The 23303-nt window shown below is 36.9% G+C and overlaps 3 protein-coding genes across 4 annotated transcripts; 2 read left to right on the plus strand and 1 right to left on the minus strand.

Moving 5' to 3' along the window:
- Nucleotides 607-4500, plus strand: LOC109214911 (annexin D3-like). Of its 2 annotated transcripts, XM_019378880.1 has the most exons (7): nucleotides 607-790; nucleotides 1643-1684; nucleotides 1838-1983; nucleotides 2484-2711; nucleotides 2903-3115; nucleotides 3228-3317; nucleotides 4144-4500. In XM_019378880.1, exons 1-7 carry the CDS (start codon nucleotides 715-717, stop codon nucleotides 4345-4347), a joined length of 999 nt encoding a protein of 332 aa, XP_019234425.1. In that variant the 5' UTR covers nucleotides 607-714; the 3' UTR covers nucleotides 4348-4500. The 2 variants fall into 2 exon arrangements, with proteins under 2 accessions (XP_019234425.1, XP_019234430.1); XM_019378885.1 differs by lacking the exon at nucleotides 1643-1684.
- Nucleotides 14867-15563, minus strand: LOC109222103 (H/ACA ribonucleoprotein complex subunit 3-like protein). Its single transcript, XM_019386507.1, has 2 exons — nucleotides 15515-15563; nucleotides 14867-15283 (listed from the first exon to the last, which is right to left on the minus strand). The coding sequence occupies exons 1-2, from the start codon at nucleotides 15561-15563 to the stop codon at nucleotides 15186-15188; spliced, it is 147 nt and encodes a 48-aa protein (XP_019242052.1). The 3' UTR covers nucleotides 14867-15185.
- LOC109214922 (uncharacterized protein At1g03900-like) lies at nucleotides 19387-22916 on the plus strand. The gene is made up of 3 exons (XM_019378895.1): nucleotides 19387-20013; nucleotides 21517-21777; nucleotides 22420-22916. The coding sequence occupies exons 1-3, from the start codon at nucleotides 19522-19524 to the stop codon at nucleotides 22486-22488; spliced, it is 822 nt and encodes a 273-aa protein (XP_019234440.1). The 5' UTR covers nucleotides 19387-19521; the 3' UTR covers nucleotides 22489-22916.

Raw genomic sequence — 23303 nt, forward strand, 5'->3', positions numbered from 1 at the left:
TCATTTAGTTATCCTTTTACTTCCCTGTCATCCAAATTTGTTGAAATTTCTTTTTGTCACTTTTTTTTATCTTTTTTTCTTCCGTTCTATTATGACAAAGCTGAAAATTAAAATTGCAGAAAAAATATTTAAAACTGTAACGTCCGGAACTCAAAACTTTTGGCTGAAAGGAAGACGATGCCCAGCCGAATAGCCGATAACATCTAGGAAAATAGGAAATAATACAAGAAGATAGCGAAAATAAGATGGAAGTGACAGGCATTTAATTCGAAAACAAATAATGTTTTGGATAATAAAGCCAGACATCTGATAAATGAAGGAAAAAACAAAAGTTGTTGAGATGACAAGGTGGGAAAAGGAAAAAAAAAAAAAAAAGGAAAGAAAAGAAATAAATGCTGGACGGCAGGAACGGGCAAATAATTTTGTATTAGAGAATAAGAACTAATGATAATTGTTTAATTGCATATTACAAAATTAAAAAAAGGAACAAAAGGAGTGAAAATTCAACGTAGGGGTATTACAGTCCAAACAACGATAAGGGCATTATGGGTAGTGAGATTTTTGAAAAAGTTAAGGGCAGTCTCTTAGCTACAAAGCCTTTTCTTTATTTCTTTTTTGCCCTTCTCTTTCATGAAAGGAGAGAGGGAAAAATAACAGAAAGCAAAACTTGCAATTTCTGGGCGAAGAAGAGCTTGCAACTGAGGAAGAGAAGAAATGGGTACAGTGAGAATACCAGATGTAATTCCTTCTCCTACTGAAGACTGTGAATCACTCATGAAAGCTTTCAAAGGTCTCTTCATTTCCTTCTTTTTCCTTTCTCTGTTTTACTTTCTGGGGACTTTCTCCCTTTTCCTACACACACACACACATATATATATACACACACACAGTGCGTTTACAAGTAAATTCAATTTTCAACCAAGTTTTTGATTCATAACTAAGATATCATAAATAAGTTGATGGAAGAAATGAGAGCCTTGACGTAACTGGTAAAGTACGTTGCTGTCATGTGACCAGGAGGTCACGAGTTCGAGCCGTGGAACCTCTTGCAGAAATGCAGGGTAAGGCGGCATACAATAGAATCTTGTGGTACGGCCGTTCCCTTAATCACGCGCATAGGGGAGCGTAGTGCACCGGACTGCCCTTTAAACAAGTTGATGAAACAGTTTTTGGGTTGGGAGTGGGTTAAGGAAAATTCATTGATGTTCACCTTGGGGAGGAGGAGGAGTGCATATTTTAGTTCCTGGATTTTTGTTTTGTTGAACTTTTTTAAAATAATTGTGGTCGTTCGGATCAGTTTAGCTGGAGATTAATTCACCAGGTACCTACGTGCTACCTCCCACTATCACAAGTATTGGCCTAACTCTGTCCATCAAAGCTTAGAATTCGCCTGATATCGCCTCCGGTGAAATTAGAACCTTGGTTTCCAAGGAGACACCCTTGAGGGCTTGTTTTGTTGAATTTTCTTTCTCTTGTAGTTCTTGCCTTTTTAATTTCCATGGTGCATGCTTGATTACATGATTAATTGCTGAAATATGATCATGTGGCAATATGTGAATTTTATTTATTTATTTTGCATTGATTAATAATAATTTGACCAATGCGAATATGGCCTGCTAATTGATTGATTCTATACTGATAGGCAGAAAGAGATTAGCTACTGGTTGTTCCATGTACATAAAAGGTACTAGTAACAATTTGATTGGGAAAAATGACCTGCCCTGCGCGGCCCGACCCTGCCCCCATTGTCATCCCTACTGAATATGTGTCTTTAAAGTATGTTTTATCTTTTTGTCATTGATATAAAGACAAGTATTTGTTACGTGATTTCGTGTAGGACTGGGAACGGATGAGAAGTCAGTAATATCGGTGTTGGGGCACAGAAATGCAAGTCAGAGGAAGAAGATCAGAGAAACCTACGAGCAACTTTACAATAGGTCCCTTGTCGATGACATTTTTGCTGAATTATCTGGTGATTTCATGGTACAATCTCTTCTCTTGCATTTTATGGACCTAATTATTTGCTCAGTAACCTGGTGCAAAGTGTTAGGGCATAATTATAATTAAAACGAAGATTCATTTGGTTCAAGAATATTACTCCAGTAACTATGATCTTAGGCCTTAAATTGCTAGACAAATGGCCACTTATGTAATATTAGATTGGTTTTTTAAATTGCATTAAGTTGTCCTAGTTTATGTATCTCATGTTGTGAATGGGCATATGTCACATATCTCATAAGCTTTTCCACTTCTCAAACTCCAACTCATGATTCTAGCTCTGTCATCGCAAACAGTTTTCTCTAAATGCTAGCAAAAACCTTAAGGTGCAAATTTGTGAGCGGCATGGCTTACCTCTCTGTATGGTTCTAGAATGCCCCTATCAAATTACTATTTCTGCAACAGATTGTAACTTCAGTCTCTATTTGAGCACGGTTATATACCCAAGTTTTCAAGTGCTAGTTTTAGCTTTTGATGTGTGACAGAAAGCAGTGATCCTGTGGACATATGAGCCGTCTGAAAGAGATGCGCGACTAGCAAATGAAGCCTTGAAGTCAAGAAAGAAAACCATCACCCAATTACAAGTGATAGTAGAGATAGCTTGTGCATCATCTCCTGATCATCTCGTTGCTGTAAGACAAGCATATTGTGGCCTCTTCAACTGTTCACTTGAAGAAGATATCAAAGCAAATGTCCCTATGCCTGTACAAAAGGTACATATGGTCAATTCTGGTCACATCTATGAGCTGAGGGATACAATCTTTTTAACCGACCTCGTTTGAATTAGCTAAATACATTATTCTCAGTGACTTAAAAAATAAATCTGGTGGAGTGCATGCTCTGCGATATTGATTTGCATTATACTGACTTCCTATTAAATGATGTGTTGTGTGGATGTTGGCAGATTCTTATTTATCTAGTAAGGTCCTACAGATATGATAAAGAATTGGTGGATCCTAGTATTGCAAATGCAGAAGCTGCTATCCTTCGTGAAGCCATACGGACAAAACAGTTGGATCGTGATAATTTTCTGATTATACTCGGCATAAGGAATGTTCATCAGCTTAGAGCAACTTTTGAGTGTTACAAGCAAAATTATGGATTCTCCATTGACCAGGTTACATTCCTTGCAAGCTGCCTGTATAACCTTCTTTCCATAGTGCTGCTTGCTCATCTTGTCTCTTTTAGGTGTATTTTATTCCATCTATTCTATAATTATTGGTTTACAGGACATTAAGAGCTGTGGAAAAGGTCTGCTGGAATCTATTTTGAAGGTGGTTATCTGGTGCATTGATTCACCAGAGAAACATTTTGCTGAGGTAATTAAACACAGAACAGCTTCTTCTTCTTTTTTATTTTTGGGTTGAAGTACTTTCCCGTTTCCCACACCTTTTTCTGTCACTTCTGTCAAGATTTCAGCACAAGACTACCTTATTTTAATGATTTAATGCAAGCAAATGGTCCTGTTGAATTTTACTTCTAAAGATCTCATTTTTTTAGTGCTATCAGATTGCATATTGATGTTCTAGTTAGATTAGAATTAAATAATCAACAGCATCATAAGATGCAAAATCCCCTTCTTATTTTTATTCTTCTATGGCTTTATTAGCAGTATTAAACTGCTAAATATGGTCTCAGAGGTATCAAAACCAATGGAAACTGTAAAGGCCTCTTTCCAGTCTGAAGAAATTCCTTTAACTTTAATACCATTTCATGCTTGTTCAAGTCCTTGTGGCTATTAACAAGTTACTTGTGTGCTTAACTAGTCTGAAAAATGCGGCAGCTCATTGGTTAGTCCTCTCTGTACAGCATTATAATATGTTTCCTGTTTCTAGAGATCGTAAACTAGCTCAGGCATAGCAAAGAGTCCTGCAGAACCGGTTCATCATGTAGACCTTAGTTTCATCGTTTTCAAAATATCGTGTCATCATAATGTCGGGTAAATTGTTACTAAACAGATGCAAATGGTGTAATTTATTGTCTATACATAATGCACTCGAACAAAGCTGAAAACAACCTTATTATAAGTTAACTACATTTTAGCATGCAGAGCATTTGTTATATAGCATCCTGTAATTCGTTTTAGAGATCAATGTTAGTAAATTACCTTCTTTTTATTACAATCTTGTATGCTGGAATTATCAGGTTGTCAGAGCCTCGATTGTCGGGATAGGAACTGATGAAGATTCTCTAACTAGAGCCATTGTAACTCGAGCTGAAGTTGATATGATGAAAGTAAGGGGAGAGTATTTCATCGCGAATAAGTCTAGTCTTGATAATGCAGTTATTGGTGACACATCAGGTGATTACAGGAAGTTCCTGATGACATTGCTTGGTGCCAAAGTGTAGATGTTTCGACCTGATCGTTGTTCTTTAGTGTTTCAATATTATGATTCTACTTTGTATGATTTGGAAATGCTACATGTACATTATTGGGTGGATTTGTCGTGAAAAAAGTTATTGTTGGAGTCTGAGTTTGTATATGAGTTTTGTGGTTCGTCACTTGCTTGTCAGTAAATACTACAGCATCTTTTATTTCCTAATAAATGGAACACTGCTGAGGAATTTAAAAATCAAAGGGGGAAAAAGATAAAAGAGAGAAAGAAATGACAAACTTTATAAATAGGATCCAGCAAACATCATTAATGATACAATTTGTGTAATATTTGGATCATTACCATTTTCAAGATTGGTGTGTTCTAAAGTTGTTCATGATTCTGTATAGGTTTTGGAAAAAGAACTTCAAATAGTGTAAGAACTTACCTAAAATCTGAGAAAATGCTACATGAGATATAGGTATGGCCGGCTCCCGTCCTATTAGGTCAAAATAGCGTGGCATAGCCACTTTTACGGGTGGCTATCGAAAAATAGCCACCGTCCGTGATGTCATTGATTTCTAGCCATTTTAACTTAAAATAGAATGTAAAATGACATTATTGCCCTTGCACGCTTTAACATACTCTTTAGTAACTTTTTACTCTTTGTTTGTACAGCAGCGCGTGCGGCTTTCGTCAGAGCACTTTTTTTCGAATCCTTGATCGTTTTAGCTCTAATTTTCTTCAAAATTCTCTGGGTGAGTTTTGTTTTTACAATAATGTGTTTGATTCACGTTCTTATTGTTGTTTCGTTATGTTTAAGTTTGATTTACCGTACCGTTAGGGTTTAAATAATTATTTTTTGTGTTCATTATTTTGTTTTGTTTCTGATAATTTTATCACTTTGTTCTAGCATATATTATTTTGTTTTATTTCAATCTAGTATAATATATAGGATATCACCTGTGTGTAATATTTTTTTTCATTATATTATACTGGAGGAGTTGAGTTTGGTCTAGCATATAGTTGAGTTTTGTTTCAATCCGGTATAATATACAGGACATCACGTGTGTGTAATCTTTTTTTCCATTATATTATACTGGAGGTGTTGAGTTTGGGATAGCATATAGTTGAGTTTTGTTTCAATCCAGTATAATACACAGGACACCACCTGTGTGTAATTTTTTTCTCCAGTATATTATACTGGACGAGTTGAGTTTGGTCTAGCATATAGTTGAGTTTTGTTTCAATCCAGTATAATATACGGGACATCACATGTGTGTAATCTTTTTCTCCAGTATATTATACTGGACGAGTTGAGTTGGTCTAGCATATAGTTGAGTTTTGTTTCAATCCAGTATAATGTACAGGATATCACCTGTTTGTAATCTTTTTCTCCATTATATTATACTGGAGGAGTTGAGTTTGGTCTAGCATATAATTGAGTTTTAATATACAGGACATCACCTGTGTGTAATCTTTTTTTTCCATTATATTATACTGGAGGAGTTGAGTTTGGGATAGCATATAGTCGAGTTGTTTCAATCCAGTATAATATACAGGACATCACCTGTGTGTAATCTTATTTTCGATTATATTATACTGGAGGAGTTGAGTTTGGGCTAGCATATAGTTGAGTTTTGTTTCAATCCAGTATAATATACAGAACATCACGTGTGTGTAATCTTTTTTTCCATTATATTATACTGGAGGAGTTGAGTTTGGGATAGCATATAGTTGAGTTTTATTTCAATCTAGTATAATATACAGGACACCACCTGTGTGTAATATTTTTCTCCAGTATATTATACTGGACGAGTTCTATTTAGGATAGAATATTATAGGGGGAAATCTATCATATGAATGTTTGGCTTCCAGTATGTTATACTGAATGAATATTATAAAATAGACAAATATTTTTTAAGTCCAGTATATTTTACTGGGTTTCTCCTGTGTGTAAGCTTGTTTCTCCAGTATATTATACCGCATGATTTGTGACGACCCAAAGGGGTCTTCACCTGTTTCCTCATCTGTTCCGTGCTTCTGAGGCCTTGAAAACCTCATTTTCTATCGCCTCGATTTGCGTGCGCAGTCCGGGCGCGTGGCCGGAAAGCTTTTATGTTGAAATATGTGAATTCTGTAAAAAATTTGAAGAATTTTGATATTAATATGATTATAGTTGACTTTAGTCAACATTTTTCGTAAACGGACCCGGACCCGAGATTGGACGGTCCCGAAAGGTCCGTAGAAAAATATGGGACTCGGGCATGTGCCCGGAGTCGAAATCCGAGGTCTAGAACCTGAGTAAAAGAATTTTTCTGTTAAATTGTTTTTCTGAAATTATTAAGGAAAATGGAAATGAAAATTTATTAAAATACTATAGTATCGGGCTCATATTTTGGTTCCGCCGCCCGGTACAAGTCTATATATTGTCTAAGCGCTTCCTGTAAAGTTTGGTCGAAATCGGACGCCGTTTGACGTGTTTCGGACGTAAATGTCTAAAGTTGGAAGTTTATGAAGTTTGAAAGGAAAATGCTGATTTTGAGGCTTGATTCAATGATTTTGATGTTATTTTGGCGATTTAATCGCTCGAGTAAGTTCGTAGGATGTTATTGAGTTAGTGTGTGTGATTGTTTAGGAGCCCCGAGGGCTCGGAAGTGAATTGGAGGTAGTTCGGGGTGTTTTTACACTTGGAATGGTAGCAGATTTTTCTGCAATTTTTGCCCAGTGAAATCCTTCTTCGCGTTCGCACTCCCCCTCACGCGTTCGCGATGCTTCATTTTGTTCCTTCATCGCGTTCGCGTCACTAGTCCGCGTTCGCGTAGAGATATGAATCTCTGGGGGCCCAGTCCTCTTTTCTTGTTCGCGTTCGCGAGGGCCGGACCGAGTTCGCGTAGTTCCCAGCCCATTTCCCATCGCGTTCGCGTACAGGCCAACACGTTCGCGTAGGCCAATTTTCCAGGCACCCAATATTTTCATTTCGCGTTCGCATCCCTTGTCCGCGAACGCGATGCTTGCCAACTTCTATTCATCGCGAACGCGACCCTACTGTCGCGAACGCGTAGTGTAATGTCGTCCAGTGATTTTTTTAAAAGAACAGAAACAGTACACTCGGGATTTTTCACTTTTTATCACGAGCCCTCTTCTCTCCCAAGCCTTAGGAAGCCATTAAAGCCCTCAAGCTTCAAGACCACTTGAGTAAGTAATTTCCCACTTATTTCCTTTACTTTTCCTTCATTAATTAGCGAGTTTCTAAGCCTAAATCATGAAATCAAGGTAGGAATCATGGGTTTTGGGTAGAGTTAGGGTTTTGAGAATGGGTAATTCAACCCCAATTTGGGGTCAAATCTTAAAACAAATTATATCTTTGGATTCGTGGGGTTATGGGTGAATTTATTTTGGTTCGAACCTCGTGTTTTGACCAAGCGGGCCCGGGGTCGGTTTTGCAAATTTTGGGCAGAATGTTGGAAAGATTATATTTAGGTATTTGGGTTGGATTGTTGAGTATTATTGATGATATTAAATCAATTGTGTATAGATACGATTGAATTGGAGCTAAATTCGAAAGGAAAGGCATTGCTTAAGGATTGAATTGGCCGTAAACCTTCGAGGTAAGTGTTTGGTTTAACCCTAGCTTGAGGGAATAGGAGTTGAGTCTTGTTGCTAATTGCTATGTGATCGAGTACAATGTATAGGCATGGTGACGAGTATCTATACATTGGTGTCTAGCATGACCGTGAGTCTTTATAATGTGATTATCGTGACTTGGTTGTGAACTCCGTGTTTATTGAAGGATTCCTAGTTGTTGTGAATAACATGTGAACGGTAATATGATCACTTGATTCCTGGGAGCATTGGCTCGAATTGTGATACGGATATGAAAGTATACGAAATGATTTGATTCTTTGGAGCGTTGGCTCAAAATAGTAAAGTGAATTAAAAGATAAGGAAAGTAAGAAAAGAAAGCGTTGTTGATTATTCCCTTGCCGGGACGTTTGGTTGCATTCATTGAATTCTTTCCCTTGCCGGGATGTTTGTCAAATATTTGCTTATTTTGTGCCCCTTGATTGTGACTATTGTTTGGGGAGTCGGACTGCACAATAATATGTGGGGATCGGGTTGCGCGCCGCAACAGTGATATTGAGGATCGGGTTGCACGCCGCAACAATAACGTATGAGGATCGGGTTGCGCGCCGCAACAATGATACATGATAAATGATATGGGTCGGGTTGCACGCTGCAACAATGATATTGTGGAGCGGGTTGCACGCCGCAACAATGGTAATTATGGAGCGGGTTGCACGCCGCAACAATTATTGAGGCTATGTGTTTACATTTGAGTATTGATTCCTTGTTCACTGTGAATCTAAGTTGTTTTAGTTGTTACTCTGAATTATTGTTATTATTGTAACTCCCCATAGCATGTTTCCCCTCCCATGTTGGTTATTGCTTTGTATTCGATTTTCGCTGTATATCTATAACTGCACAGGTTTATGTGGTGTCCAGTCTAGCCTCGTCACTACTTCGCCGGGGTTAGGCTAGACACTTACCAGCACATGGGGTCGGTTGTGCTGATGCTACACTTCTGTGCATTTTTGCACAGGTCCAGGTTTTGAGGAGCAGCAGCAGTAGTACGGGAGCAGGCTTTCGTATCACGAGACTGAGGTAGCCTTGCAGGCGTCCGCAGGCCCGGCATCTCTTCTCATTGTTTTCTTTTAGACTGTTGCCTCCTTGTTTCGAGACAGACAGCTGTTATATTTCTTTCAGACCTTTGTATTTAGTTTATNTAATCTTATTTCGTATTATATTATACTGAGGAGTTGAGTTTGGGCTAGCATATAGTTGAGTTTTGTTTCAATCCAGTATAATATACAGAACATCACGTGTGTGTAATCTTTTTTTCCATTATATTATACTGGAGGAGTTGAGTTTGGGATAGCATATAGTTGAGTTTTGTTTCAATCCAGTATAATATACAGGACACCACCTGTGTGTAATATTTTTCTCCAGTATATTATACTGGACGAGTTCTATTTAGGATAGAATATTATAGGGGAAAATCTATCATATGAATGTTTGGCTTCCAGTATGTTATACTGAATGAATATTATAAAATAGACAAATATTTTTTAAGTCCAGTATATTTTACTGGGTTTCTCCTGTGTGTAAGCTTGTTTCTCCAGTATATTATACCGCATGATTTGTGACGACCCAAAGGGGTCTTCACCTGTTTCCTCATCTGTTCCGTGCTTCTGAGGCCTTGAAAACCTCATTTTCTATCGCCTCGATTTGCGTGCGCAGTCCGGGCGCGTGGCCGGAAAGCTTTTATGTTGAAATATGTGAATTCTGTGAAAAATTTGAAGACTTTTGATATTAATATGTTTAAGGTTGACTTCGGTCAACATTTTTGGTAAACGGACCCGGACTTGAGATTGGACGGTCCCGGAAGGTCCGTAGAAATATATGGGACTCGGGCATGTGCCCGGAGTCGAATTCCGAGGTCTAGAGCCCGAGAAATGAATTTTTCTGTGAAATTATTTTTCTGAAATTATTAAGGAAAATGAAAATAAAAATTTATTAAAAGACTGTGGTATCGGGCTCGTATTTTGGTTCCAACGCCCGGTACAAGTCTTATATATTGTTTAAGCGCCTTCTGTGAAGTTTGGTCGAAATCGGACGTTGTTTGACGTGTTTCGGACCTAAATATCTAAAGTTTGAAGTTTATGAAGTTTGAAAGGAAAATGATGATTTTGAGGCTTGATCCAATGATTTTGATGTTATTTTGGCAATTTGATCGCTCGAGTAAGTTCGTAGGATGTTATTGAGTTAGTGTGTATGATTGGTTAGGAGCCCCGAGGGCTCGGGAGTGAATTGGAGGTGGTTCGGGATGTTTTTGCACTTAGGAAGGATCAGATTTTTGCTGCAATTTTTACACAGTCATTTTGTTCTTCGCGAACGCGGTCACAGGCCCGCGTTCGCAGTGCTTTGGCGTTCCCCTTCTACGCGTTCGCGAAACCCCTCACGCGATCGCATAGCTTCAGTTCCTCCTCCTTCGCGTTCGCGAACATATTCATGCGTTCGCGTAGTTACAAATCGCGTTCGCGATTCCCCTATCGCGTTCGCGTATAACAGTCCCTGGACCCCCAGCATTTTCTTCTACGCGTTCGCGTTCCCTTTCACGCGTTCGCGATGTATTGCCCAGTTTACCCTTCGCGAACGCGGCCCCTTTCCCGCGAACGCGAAGGGCAATTTTGCCCAGCGAATTTTTTTAAAAGAACAGAAACAGTAGCTACGGGTTCTATCACAAAAATACACGAGCTCTTCTTCTCCACAGCCCCTAGGCGACTTGTAGAGCGATTCTTCACCAAATATCCTTGGGTAAGTATTATCTAACTTGTTTCCTTCAATTTCCTTCATCATTTAGCAAAATCCTAGCCCTAAATCATGAAATCAAAGTAGAAATTATGGGTTTTGGGTAGAGTTAGGGTTTTGAGATTTTTGGGTGGTTCAACCTCAATTTGGGGTCGAATCTTCAAACAAATTACATATTTGGATTCGTGGGGTTATGGGTGATCGGGTTTTTGTCCGAGCCTCGAGTTTGGACTATGTGGGCCCGGTGTCTAATTTTGGTATTTTTGGAAGAATGCTAGAAGATTCATATCTAGGCTATGGGATGTTGCCATTGAGTCTTTATTGATATTATTGAATTAATCATGCCTAGATATCACTGTTTCGGAGTCGGATTGTAGAGGAAAGGCGGTCTTTGAAGGTTGATTGCTATTCTTGGGACCGGGGTAAGTGTTTGGTTTAACCCTAGCTTGAGGGAATAGGAGTTGAGTCTTGTTGCTAATTGCTATGTGATCGAGTACAATGTATAGGCATGGTGACGAGTATCTATACATTGGTGTCTAGCATGACCGTGAGTCTTTATAATGTGATTATTGTGACTTGGTTGTGAACTCCGTGTTTATTGGAGGATTTCCATTTGGTGTGAATAACATGTGAACGGTAATATGATCACTTGATTCCTGGGAGCATTGGCTCGAATTGTGATATGAATATTGAAAGTATACGAAATGACTTGATTCTTTGGAGCGTTGGCTCAAATTAGTAAAGTGAATTAAAAGATAAGGAAAGTAAGAAAAAGAAAGCGTTGTTGATTATTCCCTTGCCGGGACGTTTGGTTGTATTTGTTGAATTCTTTCCCTTGCCGGGATGTTTGTCAAATATTTGCTTATTTTGTGCCCCTTGATTGTGACTATTGTTTGGGGAGTCGGACTGCACAATAATATGTGGGGATCGGGTTGCGCGCCGCAACAGTGATATTGAGGATTGGGTTGCACGCCGCAACAATAACATATGAGGATCGGGTTGCGCGCCGCAACAATGATACATGATAAATGATATGGGTCGGGTTGCACGCGGCAACAATGATATTGTGGAGCGGGTTGCACGCCGCAACAATGGTAATTATGGAGCGGGTTGCACGCCGCAACAATTATTGAGGCTATGTGTTTACATTTGAGTATTGATTCCTTGTTCACTGTGAATCTAAGTTGATTTAGTTGTTACTCTGGATTATTGTTATTATTGTAACTCCCCATAGCATGTTTCCCCTCCCATGTTGGTTATTGCTTTGTATTCGATTTCCGCTGTATATCTATAACTGCACAGGTTTATGTGGTGTCCAGTCTAGCCTCGTCACTACTTCACCGGGGTTAGACTAGACACTTACCAGCACATGGGGTCGGTTGTGCTGATGCTACACTTCTGTGCATTTTTGCACAGGTCCAGGTTTTGAGGAGCAGCAGCAGCTGTAGTACGGGAGCAGGCTTTCGTATCACGAGACTGAGGTAGCCTTGCAGGCGTCCGCAGGCCCGGCGTCTCTTCTTTATGTTTTCCTTTTGACTGTTGCCTCATTGTTTCGAGACAGACAGCTGTTATATTTCTTTCATACCTTTGTATTTAGTTTATTCTTAGTGGTTCGTGAGTAATGTGACACCAAATCTTGGGTAGAGGTTGTTTTTGACTATTCCGCGCTTTAAATTCATCATTTTAAGACAGACTTCCGCTATTGTTCTTATTAGACTTTATGTTCTATATTGATGTTATAAACTGCTAAAGATAATTGCTAGTGATGGAAAGGTAATTAAGTTGGCTTGCCTACCTACCACGAGTAGGCGCCATCACGACTCTGATGGTGGGAAATCCGGGTCGTGACAACAGCCCAGCAAGTACCAACAAATCCCTATCATTTTTCAATTCTACCAAAATGTCACCCTTAGAATATACAATATACATTTTTCCTACATTGGTAAACCCAAAATCCTTGGCATAATCAACAATTTCTGGAATAGAAAGTTTGTCCGTATCCACATTAAAGGCATATTCAATGTTCCCCCTAACATAAACCGACCCTACCTCACTCACAAGCATACCACCAATATGAAATCTCAAATTCAGATATTTGTCTGCCATTACCCTAAAATAACAATAAAAAATAGCAAAGGATAAGGCAAAAAACACATAGCATTTTATTAATCTAACATATAAAGACCTGAAATCCAAAACTAACAACAAGCAGCATGCATGCATGCAACTATATATTAGACAAACAAACATCGACAAGCAGGAAGATGTAACACCTCAAAAAAAAAAGACCCAAATTTTGGTACTACGAACTAAATCGCAGCACCTACCTATCATAATTTCGAGACAAAATAAATAGGGAATAAAGAATAAAATCTGTATTGAAGCAATCTTCTTTAATAATCTTTAGATTCTTCAAAGAATCGGAGGAAGATATTTCACCAGCAAAACCCTAAGCCCTAATTTTGTTCCGATTCACCAGCAAAACTTCACCTTTATTCCAAATTCGAAATAGCAGAAACTAGTTTTGAAGAGGAATCTATGGTAGCAGCGACTAGTTTTGAAGAGAAATCGGAGGAAGATGATCGGAGAAGAGATGTTGAAGGTCCGATGAAAGTTTTCTCTGATGAGAGTAAAAGGATATTTTTTTGACTGAGAGTCTTTACTGAAGGGAACGAGTAAAAACCCACCCAATTTTTTTGACTGAGAGTAATAAACTTATTTTAGGCTAATTAAGTCGATTTTATGATTAATTAGATTAATTATCCACGTGGCATGCCACATGGCATGTTTTATAATTTATTTAGAGCGTGTATCATACGCACTAGGGCTAATGCGACCGCGGGGAGGAGGGGGGGAGGTTATTACGAAGGGAGATATAGTTCAGGGAATTTCCAGGGACACTCAATAGTTTAGGTACGAAACTGACAAAAATCGTATAGTTTAGGCGAGTTTGAGGATATTAACTCTTAAGAAAACGGTAATATGAAACAACTTATGAATATTTAACAAACATTTCATATGTTTGATGCCTATTTCTTTTTTACCCTCTCCTCTATATCTTGTAATGAATTCAACTTTCCATCTTTTAACAAATATTTCATAGAAAATGCATAAGTACCCCCTGATTTATATTCGGATTTTTAACTACACACTTTATCTTTGCGGGAGTCCTATTATCCCCCTGAACTTTTATCACACAAAATAAATATCAGCCTAAAGCTAGACAACCAAACTATTGGCAAGTAAACTATTGGCAAGTTGTGAACTACACGCACTGCCACATGTATATTCAGTATTTTTTTTTATTCTTTCTTCTTTTTCTTATTTCTTATTATTCTATTATTGTTCTCATTTTTTTTGTTTTTTCATTCTCTTTCTTTTTGTTTTGGTCACCGGCGGCATAAAATGGTGGTCATCAGAATTTCAAGGACTAAATTTTTTCCGGCACGAAAAAAATTTCCGGCGACACACATATATATATATATATGAATTTTACTTGAAAGTATAATTTATGTGTGGGAGGAAGAGCAGAAGAAAAAAAACGAATATGAGCTGAAAATGATGGTTGGAATTTCAAAGACTCCACTTTTTTGGATGCAAATTTTTTTTCCGGTGACAGATCAAAAACAGTGAGCTCCTAGAAAACTTTCTAGTAATCAACAATCAACAACCAAATTCTTCTTCCTCATTCTCTTCAAAATTTTGCTTCAACAAATAAAACTTAAAGAATAAAATCTAAACTCGATCTCACCGAAGAATATGGAGAATGCCGGAGCTAATTTCCGGCCAAGTCCAAGTCTATAAGTAAAGAAGCTGGAGGAAGAAAAGGAAAAGAGAAAGAAAAACAAGAGGAAAAAAAAATAGAAAAATAGTATTTTATAAAAATATTATAAAAATAAAATTTCAACTTTCTCAGTATTTCTTACTCTCCCAAAGAGAGTTACATACACTCTCTTCTGCCACATCAGCACTAAGGGTATACTAATTCCATTTTTAAAAAACTTCATGAGGGTAATAAGATTCCCGCAAAGATAAAGTGTGTAGTTGTAAATCCGGCTATAGGTCAAGGGTACTTGTGCATTTTCCCTGTTTCATAGTATGAAATGACTCTCTGAAATTTTTCCTCTTTCACAATGTGAGCAAAATCAGTGAAATGCATGAACAATACATAGGAATTTAGAGGACACGTAAATTAGTTTAGTATAACAAGAAATATATTTAATTTAGTATTACAAGAAAAAAAAAAACAGCCTACCTTCTGTTTGTTGACAAGGATTTGTCAATCACCAGATTGAGATGCAACATTACACAATCTATTACCTTTTTTGGTTTGACAAACAAACTAACAGATTCAGACTCAATAATACTAATAGATTGAGAGAAGATTACAATCTTAAAGAGAAGAAGAGTATCCGAATCATAACGACGGTTTTAACTAGCGATAGAGTTATATTTTTTACTGAGGATTGAGGAACAATAGGTCGTCGTAGCAAAAGGTTGCTAGTACTTTTGAGGTGGTTTTTGGGTTGGAAGCAAGCCGAAACGCTTCTTGAGAAGCACTCTTTGCCTTGAATATTTATCATCTGGTGAAAACCGGGCTGCAAAATAGAGAAGTTAAAGATCAGTTACAGAAGAATCGGCATCATCTGGTATATGATACCAGCATAAAGCCACAATTGAACTTCCAAATACTCTTTTTCAACTTCAAATTCAAATACTCGTTTTCCAACTTCAACCAAATTTTGTCCAGATGGGCACCATACACAAGCATGCAGTAGCGGGAGAGGAAGAGGGAGAGGGAGAGGGAGAGAGAGAGATTATAAATTTACCGGGGTGAGCAGATTCAGTGGCCAATCCTAGTGGTGATTCTTTCTGCATATATAAAACCGACAGACATTAGGTCTCGAGACATGAGAAGTAGGAGACTAGCGCCAACATTCACTAATAGACAAACCAGAATCTAAAAAGGTAGGGTTCTAGCAAGGCGAAAAGGACTAAGCATAACGAGATGAAATATAACGACGAACACTCACAATCGAGAAGCAGAGCAACTTTTATTACTAACCTTCTTATTCACAATGTTTATAGATGTATTAAGGTGTTGCAAACTCATTTAACTTCAATAAGTCAAGAGCTCTTTTGACAGTAAAAAGTTTCATGCACACAGGCTATTACCAACCGAATTTTTTAAACAAATATTTACTGAATTACGAAATTCCTTGATCATTCAAATTGTAAATGAACACTGCTACATTCAATATGTTTCAGCAAATCTTCCTCGCCGACATCTAATTTCCCAAAACTAGAACTACAAGTCTACAACACATAAGTTTTTGCTTGATATCACTCTCGAGACATTCTTTAAGTCTTAAGGCTACACGCTCTGTGAAATAAATAAGTCACAGAACTGGTTGAAGCTGCCTAAGAGGTGTCCCATCTGGCGTCTGCAAAGAAGAATTGCTGGTCGCAATCTTTAGCTGGCCAACCTCTATTAGATACAGAAAATACTGGCTTGGCCTGTTTTTATCATCTTTGACAATAGGTTTCGGATCATAGAATTACTTTACTAACAGATCTCCCATATTTTAACAAATACTACATTTAGTAAAAGCAGCGAAATGTTTTCAGGAAGCTATCATACTTGCTTGCTATTTGATGTTTGATCATCTGCGATTCATAACCAACTAACATTCTTAAAATGTTAAGAGAGATTGTAAATTAGCTAACAGCGAGCAAAGAAGTTGCTTTGAGGGGTTGAGTTATATTTCTTTTAATACATTACAACAAGGCCAACAATCTTAAATTAGTAACAACTGAAAAATAATAATGAACAAAAGTATAGCCCCCAGGGCGTAGCTCAAAGTGGCAAAGGGTGGCGGATTTGTGTCTTAAGTCACAGGTTCAAGCCCCCACACCATGCAAAGGAAAGCCTGGTATTTAAGTGGAGAAGGGTAGAGGGGCGGGCCCATTATCCACCGAGTTTCGAAGGTTGCGGTTGGTCCAAAAGATCGGCCCCAGACGGATTTTTCGGTCATCAAAAAAAAAATAATGAACAAAAGTATATTAAACTATTCCCTCCGTCCAAGAATGAATGGCATTCTTACTGTTTAGAGATCAACAACTTTTTTCTTTAACTGCCATATTTCCAATAGTATTTGAATATAGTTTGACCATGAAAATTTTCCTTTATAGTTCTTTTTTATGTATTTTTTCAATATGCAAACACTACTTCAAAATTAGGAGATAAATTCAAACAAAAAGAAGAAGCCTTCATCCTCCGGCCCAGAGGCGGAGCCAAGATTTTAAGTTTATGGATTCGGGATTCCAATCATTTTAAGTTACTAGATTCTAAAGTAATAATTTACACATATTCAATGGATTTTTTTTAAAGCAAATACAAGGTTCGAACCAAAGCTAATGGGTTCGGCCGAACCCACTCCTGGCACTCTAGTTACGCCCCTGCGTCCAGCCCCACACCCACAAAAAGCAATTACTAGCAGTGGCGGACGCACGTGGTGGCAAGCCGGTTCAACTGAACCGGCTTCATCAAAAAATAATATTGTGTATACGTATAAATTACGATTAAAGCTGCGTAAATTTTGTATAAATATTTTATTTGAACCCATTTGACAACTACTATTTTACGACTTAAGTTATGTATTTCTAAGATTGAACCCGCTTGCACAAATTCCTGGTTCCGCCACTTATTACTAGATGTCTTGGGTACGATACCTAGAAATGGAAAAATGACTCCTAGGATGTGTTTCCCCCTTAAATGAGGCCTACGCCCCGCGAATCCGGATTAGTCGAGCCAGTTGTTACGTGATGATTAAACCCAAAAAAAAAACATGCCCACAATTACATAAGTAGGAAAAATATAAACATTTGCATAATTCACTATTCACTTCCTATAACACAGTCAAAATCATAAAGGAAAAGGGAAATCATATGCTGAATAAGATGCTTAAAAAAGACGAAATTTTCAAGAATTCATACCTTAGTGGTACTTTGTCACCATTTTCGTTAATATAAAACTGGAGATACATCTTTGCTTATCTCTTCACCTGTCTAAAAAAAAAAAACGGCAAAAACAAAAGGGTATTAAATAGCATGTAAAAATGAAAAATACAAAAACCCATTTGGATATGAAGAAAAAAGATTACAGTCTTAAGGGTTTTTGAGAAATTAAAACCTTAGCAAAGTGTTTTTGGGAGTCGGAGGTGTAAGTCAGTGACAGAGATGAANGCATTGTCCTTTAGCTCTATTGTTCCTACTTATATTATTGTTCTTATTATACCAAGCTTACCTTGAGGTCCCTGAGCTCGAGGTCACTGTTGCTGAGTAACATTGGTTTGAATCACTTTTCTCTTTCATTTCTACTTTATACTTCTTGATTATTAATTGGTATTGAACTAAATCACGTATCTTTAAAACCACAAATCAAATTTAATTGTTACTCGTATTCGAGGTAAACACATTACTCTATTTTTTAATACAAAAAATATATTTTATTTTATATTCTTCTCTCTCTTCAGTATTATATTATTATCTTTTATTTAAATTTTATTTTCTTATTTCTATTAAATAAAATCTATCTTTTTTTCTTTTTTACATATTCATAATATATAATAATTTTGGTGTATCTGGAAACGACATACCTCCCTACTAAGTTATTATGCTATTTACCGTAGTTTCAATTTTTATGTATTTTAATTTAATGTATTTTCAATTGTCACGTATTTCCAATTTTAATGTATTTTTAATTTTCACTTTTCAATTTTAGCAACATCTAATATTTTATATTCGTACCTTTCTATTTTAGCATAATCTAATATTTTATATTTGCACCATTCATTTTTCGAGATGATTATATATTTTTTGTACAATTATAACTTATAATAAAATTAATTAAAAATTTATATAAAAATAATAAATACACGAAAATTAATTTATCAAAATTATACGCCAAAATTAAGATGTAAAACTAATATTATAAAGATATTACATAAACATAATTAGGTATATATAGAGAGATAAATTAAAATATTAAATAAAAATAATAATAAAATATACATGAATAGTATTTTTATTAGTATTTTTTTTAGGTTTCATCGAGTCTCACATCGTTTTAGTAGTGAATGTTGAATGTTGGGCCGATAAAGTTTGATATATCTACTAGATGAGTATTACAAAAATACAACATTAGATCAGATTTAAAATGATCACATCTGCCAGAAGGTGCAAGTATTAAGCATTGAGGATAAAATGAAAGAGGGTCGCTTGAGATGAGTTTGGTCATGTTCTGCTTCTACTTATGAATGCACCAGTCCGTATGTGTAAAATTATGATGAGTGAAGGTGTTAAATGGCCAGGGTAAACCTAAAATCAATTGAAAAAAGTTATTTCGAGAGATTTATAATTTTCTGTAATCAAAATATAGCTAAAATATGGCATAATGAAAGAAAAAAATCCACATGTATAATATTTATTAGTTGAGAATATATTTTACTCTTGTGGAGAACTTTTAAATTTATTAGTAGTATATTTATTGTTATTTAATTATATAATTTATTTTTATTTTTATTAGTATGGTAATGATATGAGTTTGAGTTTAAACTAAAATGAGAAAATTCATATACCCAACTTTACCTTTTTAAAATATTATAAATTTTCAAAAAGTGTGTTGCCACCTTTTGTAGTTGACATCTCAACATCCTTAACACGCTTAGAATCCACGTCTTTTCTTCACCATTTCCCACCTTTTCTTTTCTATATATATATTCAAATCTCTTCCTTCTTCACTTCAAGCTTGAATTCCACATTGCTCAGAAAAACGATGTCGTTTGAAGACGAAGAGGAATCGTTGGAGCACACGCTCTTAGTAGTGCGTGAAGTAAATGTATACAAAATCCCTCCACGTCCAACAAGCGGCGGGTACAAATGCGGCGAGTGGCTTCAAACTGATAAGATCTGGTCGGGTCGACTCCGGGTCGTGTCCTGTAAAGACCGGTGCGAGATCCGATTAGAGGATCCGAATTCCGGCGAGCTGTTCGCTGCTTGTTTCGTGCCGCCTGGACAGAGGGAGAATTCGGTGGAATCGGTGCTCGATTCGTCAAGGTACTTCGTGTTGAAGATCGAGGACGGCAGGGGGAAACACGCGTTCGTAGGGTTAGGTTTTGGGGAAAGGAATGAGGCGTTTGATTTCAATGTGGCGTTGTCGGATCATGAGAAGTACGTGAAGAGAGAGAGCGAGAAGTATGATGGTGATGATGAAGCTAGTGGTGATGGACATATTGATATTCATCCCGCTGTTAATCATCGATTAAAGGTACTGCATTTTGCTTAATGATGAATTAGACGTTCTAATTATGAGTTTACTTTTGTGCATTGACGGTGTAAAAAATATTTGCACAATAGATACTTAAAAAAGGTTATTACATGTAACTCTATTTAATAGCATTGATTGCTAATCTGTAACTTGTTATAACTGTTAAGTAAGACTGATGATGTAAAAATTCATTATACTTCCGTGCATAACATGAGATCGAGGAGCTTAAGCCATGAATGCAGTGTAGCTGTGCAAATAATATTGTTGTTGTTGTTGTTGTTGTTGTTGTTGTTGTTGTTGTTATTATTATTATTATTATTTATTTTAGGATACTAAATGTCATGGGCAGATGTAAAGTGTAAGTTATGGATTCATCCGAACCCAGCAACGTTGGCTTGTTAAAAAGTTCACTAAATAAGTACAAATAATTGATTCCCAGTAAATCAAATGAGTTTTGGTAGAATGCTGGACTCAAAACCATAAAGTTCAAATCCTGGATCTGTCTTATGAGGTTGAGTTTGTAGATCCGTCCATGATAATGACTTCATGTTTCTCTGGCAGTCAACTGAGTAGTGTTAGGGCCTTAGTTTGCATCTGGTTATGGTGTTTCTGCAAAAACTAAATTTGTGATAATTTTTACTAAGCTAAATTTGACTGAATGTTAAGGTTGCAGCTTGACTTTGACTAGATACGTTATGAAATATATGCAGCTTAGGTTGACGTTGAAGGAATATATGATTCTGAGTAAACAGTCATCAAAACGGAAAAGAGGATATGAATCCTATGAGTGCAAAAGAAGTTCCTTTTTTCATTTATGAAACTTGAATAGAGTGGAATAGATACAGAAAATTCATTTAGCTAATACCATCTAAATTTTATGATTGATATGTTGTTGATTGCTTGTTTCTTTGAAATATTTTCTTGGAGTAGGGGGTGGTGGTGATTGAAAAGAACTAGCCCTCCTCTTAAAAATATGTGGTTTACATTTTAAATTAGATATGTGGTTCAATTACGTACTTATTGAATTACTTCATAAGAGATTAAAAGTACGCTATGAATAGAGAGCATCAAATTACTCGGATTGATCAGATTCTTAACCAATGTTATTCAGTTTATCGGATATTGAGTGCTATTCCATAACTACAAGTTAAATATGACATCGTGTGAATATCTACTGGAAATTTGTTCCAGCGAGTTGGTTTTCTTTGTATGCGATTTACTCCATTTTCTGTGTGATCTTGCATTAATTGAGCCTTGTCTATATTATGGTTTCTATACCATTTTAAAAAGTGATCTATAGTTGGTGATGCAATTTACTCAATTTTCTGCGAGATCTTGCTTTGAGCTTTGTCTATATCATGGTTTCTGTACCATTTTAAAAGCGATTTATAGTTTAGTTGGTGATTGTTTCACTCTATTCTTGTCATAGTGGATTGTCCTCGAATGCAGTCAGTTACTCAGTTATTCACCTAAATGAGTAACTCTGGGTAGTTTGGTTCCTAGGAAGGTGAAACCATCCGGATAAATGTGAAGAACAAACCATCTAGCGGAACAGGCATGCTTTCTGCTGCTGTTCAATCCAAGACCATTGCCATTGCGCCACCCCCTTGTGGAGCTAACAAGATCAGGTCTCCTCTTCCACCCCCGCCAAATGATCCAGCTATTTCTCGGAAGACTTCTACCACTCCACGTATTGCACTCAAGGGGCCAAAGGAAAGCTCAAGGCAATCCAGTGATCCATTATCCACCCTCTCTCAACTTCAGGTATTTCACTTTGTGCCATTTATAACACTTCCTACTTATGTAGCTCTCTGCATATTGCTAAACCGTAAGTCCACTCCAGAAACCCTTTGTTAATGCCCCTTTGGCTAATGGATAATTGCTCATATTTACCGTGATCAGCCAAAACATGTGGGAGACTTTTGGAATTGCTTGTCTACTTTGTTTTATTATTGCTATCTACTCTAATCTAGATAATAATTGTTTTGCAAATATTGAAGACAACTCATTAGATATGAAAGGCTTGAAATAAAAGATCAGTTACTGCTAGTTTCTGAGAGAAGTTGTTGAACTGTAGGTGTAAATCATGTTGATCTATTCAAGAAAGAGAAACTATGCATCTTAGCTGATGATTGGGTTACATGGGTTTGAATTCAATAGCTTTGGCATGTGTCAGTTTTGATTTATCTAACAACAACAATTACGCCTCAGCCCCAAACAAAGTTGGGGTCCGTGATATGAATCCTCACTTCTTTCTTTAAGCTCAACTCTTTTGATTTATCTAAACTTTGGTGATTTATGGGATAGATATTCTTCAATTATTTGCTACAACTGCATCATGAGCAATTCTTTGATCTGTAAATGAGCAACATTTTAATAGTAGAATTCACTTATTCGTGTTCGCAGAGGAGCCTTCCTTCAGCCGCTGGATCTGGATCAAGCAAAACCACAGCAGCTGGATGGGCAGCATTTTGAGATTTTAAGAGTATGTTTAATATGGCTGAGATAATGAGATATATGCTTGCTGTTATACTAGGATAGAAAACTATATATCCAAACTAAAAGGGCAAATCGGTGCACTAAGCTTCCACTATGCACGGCGTTCAGGGAAGGGATGGACCATATTTGGTCTATTGTACAAACCTTACCTTGCATTTTTGCAAGAGGTTATTTCCACAGCTTGAACCCCTGGCCTTGTAGTCACATGGCGGCAACTCTAATTGTTGCGCCAAGGCTTCCCACATTAAGAGAATGAAAGAAAAGTTTCATGTTACTGTTTCCTCATTTCTTTGGAAGATAAATTGTGATGGAGTGTATTTAAACTTGCTTAACCTGTCTGAATTGTACTTCTGTTCTACATGTAATAAAGAAAATACTTTTTTTTTTTTTTTTGCAAACTTGTCCAAAGTGTTTTGGCTGAAGTAAGCTGTCATCTTTTGCAATCATAGTCGCACAGATGTGACTAAAGTGCTCAAGTTTGTTTTCTGTCAAGTACACATATGTTGGATTTAATTTGACTTGAGGAGAATTTGGCTGAGGCTTCAGAGCTCTTGTGGCCTTTATTCTGATAGGGGAGTCACGGGTGGTGTGAAGTAGGGAATGAATCACATATCTTATGACACTAATGATTTAGAGACGGATTCAGGAATTCAAGAGTATGAGTGCACTATTGTGAAGTGGTGGATCTAACATTTATATTTAACTGGTTTAACTTTAGTCTCTTACCATGACCCACTATACTTTTTAAAATTATAGGTACAAAATTATATTCTTTTTTAAATAATAGTAAT

Source organism: Nicotiana attenuata, chromosome 2 (assembly GCF_001879085.1).
Source record: "Nicotiana attenuata strain UT chromosome 2, NIATTr2, whole genome shotgun sequence".
NCBI classification, from domain to species: domain Eukaryota; kingdom Viridiplantae; phylum Streptophyta; class Magnoliopsida; order Solanales; family Solanaceae; genus Nicotiana; species Nicotiana attenuata.